Source organism: Propithecus coquereli, unplaced genomic scaffold (genome assembly GCF_000956105.1).
Source record: "Propithecus coquereli isolate 6110/MARCELLA unplaced genomic scaffold, Pcoq_1.0 Scaffold235, whole genome shotgun sequence".
In the NCBI taxonomy this organism is placed as follows: domain Eukaryota; kingdom Metazoa; phylum Chordata; class Mammalia; order Primates; family Indriidae; genus Propithecus; species Propithecus coquereli.
Genome location: NW_012147897.1, coordinates 2,105,588 through 2,111,615, shown reverse-complemented (window position 1 = coordinate 2,111,615; position 6,028 = coordinate 2,105,588). Strand labels below are relative to the sequence as shown.

At 51.8% G+C, this 6,028-nt stretch overlaps 1 protein-coding gene across 1 annotated transcript; it reads right to left on the bottom strand.

Annotated features, from left to right (window-relative positions):
* Positions 1-1,682: 1,682 nt before the first annotated feature.
* FOLR3 (folate receptor 3 (gamma)) lies at positions 1,683-5,466 on the bottom strand. The gene is made up of 5 exons (XM_012645742.1): positions 5,324-5,466; positions 5,026-5,199; positions 2,438-2,626; positions 2,099-2,234; positions 1,683-1,998 (listed from the first exon to the last, which is right to left on the bottom strand). Exons 2-5 carry the CDS (start codon positions 5,191-5,193, stop codon positions 1,742-1,744), a joined length of 750 nt encoding a protein of 249 aa, XP_012501196.1. The 5' UTR covers positions 5,194-5,199; positions 5,324-5,466; the 3' UTR covers positions 1,683-1,741.
* Between the last annotated feature and the right edge of the window lie 562 nt (positions 5,467-6,028).

Below are 6,028 nucleotides of genomic sequence, written 5' to 3'. Positions count from 1 at the left end.
CAGGAGTGTATGTTTTCTTAGGTAAAAGGCAGACAATAAACATAGTGGACAGAAATCTGCACAAAGGGCCAGAGTGATGTCATGAGAAAGCACTTGGGTGGCTTCTTTAGGTTGAGTGGTCAACAGTCAGTTATGGGGGGATTGTAGGTTGCGATCTAAGTGGCCACAAGGGGCCAGTCAGCCTGCACAGGAGGACTGAAGAACATTCAAGGCACACAGAGAGGGGATTGCTGGAGCAAAAGCCCCAACATGGAGAGAGTAACTGGAGCTTATTCATGGGGTGAGGGGGAAATGATTTGATCTGAGGTCTCAGAGGAGGGCCAGGGCCTTCTATACCATTGAAGAAGTTTGGTTTTTACAGCAGATACCATGGGAAAGCAATGAAGGGTCAGCGAGGGGGCTGTCACATAATAAGACATTGTTAGGTTTTGTTTTTACTTTTTAAAAAATGTCCACCAGGCCGGGCGCGGTGGCTCACGCCTGTAATCCTAGCTCTCTGGGAGGCCGAGGCGGGCAGATTGTTTGAGCTCAGGAGTTCGAAACCAGCCTGAGCAAGAGCGAGACCCCGTCTCTACTAAAAATAGAAAGAAATTAATCAGACAACTAAAAATATATAGAAAAAATTAGCTGGGCATGGTGGCGCATGCCTGTAGTCCCAGCTACTCGGGAGGCTGAGGCAGAAGGATTGCTTGAGCCCAGGAGTTTGAGGTTGCTGTGAGCCAGGCTGATGCCACGGCACTCACTCTAGCCCAGCCAACAAAAGCGAGACTCTGTCTCAAAAAAAAAAAAAAAAATGTCCACCAGATAGTAAAACTTGTGAGTGAAAGCGTGCTGACAAGTAGGATACCTATAGCTCGCAAAATGTCTTCCTACAACATACTTATTAGTTACAAAGGGGAAAAGAGAAGTGGAGAAATCTGGTGGACACGATTAACTCCACCAGGAATGGGAAAACCCAATACCATGTGCCTCCCACCATGATGCACAGAGTACACAGTGTTGCTTTGGGACATTCGCGCCAAAAATGCATAACCTCAATTAGTCAATCATGAGGAAAAAGAGGAGGGATATTCTACAGAACAACTGACCTGTGCTTTTCAGAAATATCAAGGTCATAAAAGACCCCCACTCCTTCAAATACCCATCAGTAGGGGACTGAATTCAATGTGATGTATACATAGAATGGATTGTTAGCCAGCAATTGTAAAGAATAAACTAGATCTCAATAGGTCCATATGGAAAGATCTCAGGAACCATGCCCTTAGAATAAGATGCATGGCAAATGAAAGCTACACTGAGATGCCTTCTGCCTACCTATCAGATGAGCAGAAAATCAAAGTTCGATGCATACTGTACTGACAAGACTGTGGAGAAACAGGAATTCTCCTACTTTGCTGGTGGGGGGCCACACTGATGTAACCCCTATAAAGTTATAATCACCAAAATTATATGTACTCTCGAACCCTCGTCCCTTTGTAGTACAGAGGCGATGAGGAAGCCCAGGGCAGGGGTAAGAGCCCCAGACTGAGGGATTAAATGCCTGGATTGTAATTCAACTTCCATCCCTTACTTGTCAGTGACCTTCAGGCTAGTTCCAGCCCCATTTGGAGCCTCTCAATAGGAATGATGAAGTAATGTGTCCCCCCACCCCCACATCCCCAAATTATTTACAAGACACACGACACAAGTGGATCTTTCTATTAGAATAGGTTGTCAGAGGAACCCTGGGGACCCTTGTGGATCAGGAACCACTGCCCTGGGCCCTAATGCCATGGGGCATGGCCCCAGTATTCATGGCCTCAGCATAGAACTTCGCCACCTCCTCGTTGGGGTTGCCCTGGGCTGGGTCAAACCACATCTGGATGCAGCGGCCGCTCCCTCGGCTGTAGTTGCTGACCTTGTAGGAGTGACTCCAGAGGCCCTCACAAAGGGCAGCTGGTGTGGGGAAGTAGGACTCAAATGTGCGGCAGGCGGTCCCGGCTGGGCACTCGTTAATCCCTGGGGGAGAATACAGGACCCTCAGCTTCTGAGCCAGACCTTACCTCTGTAACCCCAAATCCCACTCCCGTTCCCCATGTCCTCAGCCCCAGGCCCTCACCTGAGGTCCAGTTCCAGCCCTTTTGCCAGTTGCTCTTGCAGGTATAGGAAGAGCGACAATCCTCCCACCAGCGCTGACAGTCCTCTTTGCACAGGGGCACGTTCAGGATCCGCTCTTTGCGCCAGCTCTGGTTTACCTGGGCAGCCAGGGGAAGGAAGGCTCCTGCCAGCCAAGTATCTGTGCAGCTATCGCCTAGAAGGGGGCCAGGGATGGGGGAGGGAAGGTGCCTCCACCACCCTCAGATTAGGATTCCTGGACCACACCCTGGCTGCAAGAGCCTGGCAGGCTCTGTCCTCTGCTGAGGTTCATGTTTTATGGGGACAGCATTGGCACTCGTACCTGCCGGATCCAGGGCCCCAGGTTGGGTGAACACTCATACAGACAGTTGTCCTGGATGAAGTGGCGTTTGCAGGCGGGCTCCATCTTGCCGCAGTGGTCCAAGTTAAAGTTATACAGGCCGGAGATGTCTTTGTGCAGCTCCTGGCTGGTGCTGACAGAGCAGCAGGCGTTCTTCCTCCAGGGACTGCACTGGGTGGGGAAGAGGTAGGACTAAGTCCCTCCCACCACAGCCACCTCCTCCATATTCTGGCTCCTCTACCCCAGGTGGGTCATCCAAACAAACCTTGAGAAGGCCATATTTGGGGGCACAGGGGATTACGAGATTGGCTTTTAGCAGAGAGTAGTACAGGAGATGTGGGAGACCAGGGGGAGCCACTGTCTGGGAGAGTAATTATTATTTTTACAGCTCTTAATAGTTAAAAAAGTTATTTCACATATTTCGGTTATTTATATTATTCATTTTGCATCCAGCCAATATTAGCTGACGGTTTATCATATATCAGGTGCTGTGCTGAGTGCTAGAAATACTACAGGGAACAAAATAAATCACACCTCTGCCCTCACGGAGCTTACGGTTTTAATTGGGGGTGGTGGTAAAGAACATTCTAGGCATAGAAAATAGAAGGTGCAAAGTCCTTGAGGTTTTTGCGTTTTATCCCCTCAACAACTCAGCAAAAATCATTACCCCATTTTTACAGGGTGTAAGTAAGCTGCACCCCTAATGAATAGGGGAGTTGAGGTTTTAGCTCAGGACAGGGAGGAGAGGAACCTGGCTCTGGTTGTGGTGGAGGGTGGAGGTTGGGGGCCGGCCTGGCTCTCCAGGGCCTGGGACTCCAGGCTAGGGGGCTCCAGGTAGATCCCGAGAGCGGTGGGCAACAGAGGAGCTATGGCCTGCACGTGGGCCTGAATGTGGACGTGACTATACGTGGGAAAGGCAATCCTAGAAAGGCAAATTCAAGGCTGGTGAGACAAGTGGAAGTGGTGGTTTCTCTGTAGAAATCACTCTAGGCCACGACTCAGAAAAGCTGAGTGATCATGAGCCAGTTGCTTAAAATCTCTGAGATGAACTCTCACACCTAGGGCCAAATGAGGGGGAGCTGTGATGGCTCTGCGCACCCAGTGAGGAAATCCACGAGGGCGGAGGCAAATCTGCATCTCTCCAACACCCAGCCCATGCCCCCGGTGCCGGCTGACGCGGAACATGCTCCCAGGCCTGCCCAACTTTGTGCATGCCCTCCTTGGATGCCCCAACTCTTGGTCACCCTGCAAAACCCCCGCTTGGCCTGCCAGTCAGGGTCAGCAGATTCTGTCTCTGAAAGAGTTAATATAATGAAAATCACTCCCTAGGCTATCGTAAGGACTCAACAAAAATGGCCACTGTCATACAGCCCGTGGCCCTCGAAATTACGATCATCTGTCCCTGCACCATTTCTTGGCAAAGAGGAGGTGCTGCAGAGGGCTCCTAAAAGCAAATGCTGTGGTGGGTACAGTTTCAGTTTCAGTTTTGGAGGACGAAAGAGTTCTGGAGATGGATGGTGGTGACGGTTGCGCAATTATAGGAGCATACTTAGTGCTTACAGTTAAAAATAGCTAAAATGTTAAATTTATGTTACGTGTATTTTACCACAATAATTTTTTTAAAAAAGCAAGTGATACATCAGAAATGACTCAGATGTCACAGGGCTTCTGGGATTCCCTCTCTTCACTTCAAACCCCTGGAGTCTGTCCATGCCTCAGTCTCTCCCTGGGAGCATCCCCAGCCCTCTAGCAATGCAAAACCTTGCGGGGAGCAGACAAGACCGGAAGGAATGAAATACTGGTATCTCTCTTGAGGCTGGAGTTCAAATTCAAGCTCAGATTTCCCAAGCTTTGTTAGTGGCCTCACCTATGCATTGGGGGCCCTGGGGCCCTGGCCTCCCCTCCCCTTCTCTGTGGGCAGCAGCATCCTTGGCTCTGGGCACACTAGACTTGCCACTGCTTGTGGTGGCACCCTCTGACCTGTGTACATTCTGTCCTGTGCCGGGCTGCCCTTTCCTGCTTTGTCTTCCTGGAAAATTCTTACTCATCCTCCAAGGCCAAGCTCAATGGTCTCTTTACTGAGAAGTCTTGCTGGCATATCTGATTTGTCACTTCAGTACCAGATGGGGGTGGGGGACCTGGCCTGTTTGTACATGTTTGCTGCATGGACCATGACCACGAGGGACCCGTCTGCTCTTCTACCTTGCCATTGAGCTCTGTGGGCTGGCATATAATTAAGGCTGGGAAAGGTACTGCCAGTCTCTCTCCTCAGTTCCCTCTCTGGCCTATTTCCTCATTTGTCTAAATAGAGACCACCACCCACCTACTAAGCCGCCCTTTGGGTGTATTCACTAACATGATATAAGGAAAGCACTTGGCTCATCATGGGTGCTAGATGCATGATCCCTTCATTATTATAGATTTGGTGGCCTCCTGGGTGGAGACCCTCCAGGATCACCTCAGCCACCCTCCTTCCCCCATCACCCCCCATGCTGACCTTCCCTTCCTCCTAACTTCTTCTCTGTCAGGATTGGCCTTCTCCCCCACCCCAGACCTCACTTCATCCTTACCTGGCCATACAAATTGTCCTCAGGGCTTGGCTTGGCCTTGTGGTGTTTGGCATCCATGCAGACGTTGAGCAGGTCCGTCCTGGCCCGTGGAGTCCTGGGCTGGGCACCCCCCACAGCCGTCACCAAAGCCAGAAGCAGCAGCAGTGTCATCTGCCAGGCCACGTCCATCTATTCCTGCCAGGGAGCCACAGTCAGAGGAGGACAAGGCTTGAGGGAGGGCCACGAACCATAGAACTCTTGGCTAGGTTTTGTGTCCCCCTCCCCAGCCCAGATCTTCGGCCCTCCCCACCCTGCATACCCCACAGGGCAGCTGAGCCAGGGAATGGAGAGTGCCTAGAGGTGCCAGGGAGCCCTTCTCTGGCCTGGAGGCAGGAGCTTCTCCACCTGCTTCCCACTCAACAGCGCTTTGAGTCCAGGCTCTGGCGCTGTCTTGCCCTGTGATCTTGGAGGGAGTCACCGCCCCTCTAGACTTCCCCTCCTGGATTTCACCAGTGTTTTGTGCAAGTCCTCGAAAATTTGCACAAGGAGAAACCACAGGGCATGGCCCACTGATGGGGGGTGGGACGTGAGGGGAAGAAGGGATCCCACCAGCTTCATGTTTCTGCTTCTTCAGCCCACCCCTCTTTCCCAGGGTAGCTGAGGTTTAGGTACAGGGTAGACAGGCAAGCTGGAAAGGCCACTGAGGAGCCGTCAGCTATTGTTCTTGGGTGGCAAGGGGGTGGGGACAATCACACCTCGACAACCCCTCCCCCACCCCTGAGGTCTTGGGAAGGTGCCCAGGCAAAGGCAGGCTCATAGCTAAGAGGAGGCCAACAGGTGAGCAGCAAATGGAGGAGGGAACTGAGCAAGAGCAATGGGTGGGAGGGCCACTGGAGGAGAAGAAAGCAGAGAAACTGGCCTCCCAGGAGCCCTGGAGGAGACCTACCTGCCTCGCCCTTCCATCCCTACTTTTCCTCCTGTCCTGTCCCAGAACCTTACCTCCATCCTTAGCCCACCTGGTAAG

Bases quoted from the DNA above. Each gene is read 5' to 3' on its own strand.
- FOLR3 (XM_012645742.1), bottom strand. From the start codon at position 5,193: ATGGACGTGGCCTGGCAGATGACACTGCTGCTGCTTCTGGCTTTGGTG. The intron at 2,627-5,025 runs GTAAGGATGAAG...TTCCCCACCCAG, and splicing joins AGGACAATTTGTATGGCCAG to TGCAGTCCCTGGAGGAAGAA. The intron at 1,999-2,098 runs GTGAGGGCCTGG...ATTCTCCCCCAG, and splicing joins GGGCTGGAACTGGACCTCAG to GGATTAACGAGTGCCCAGCC.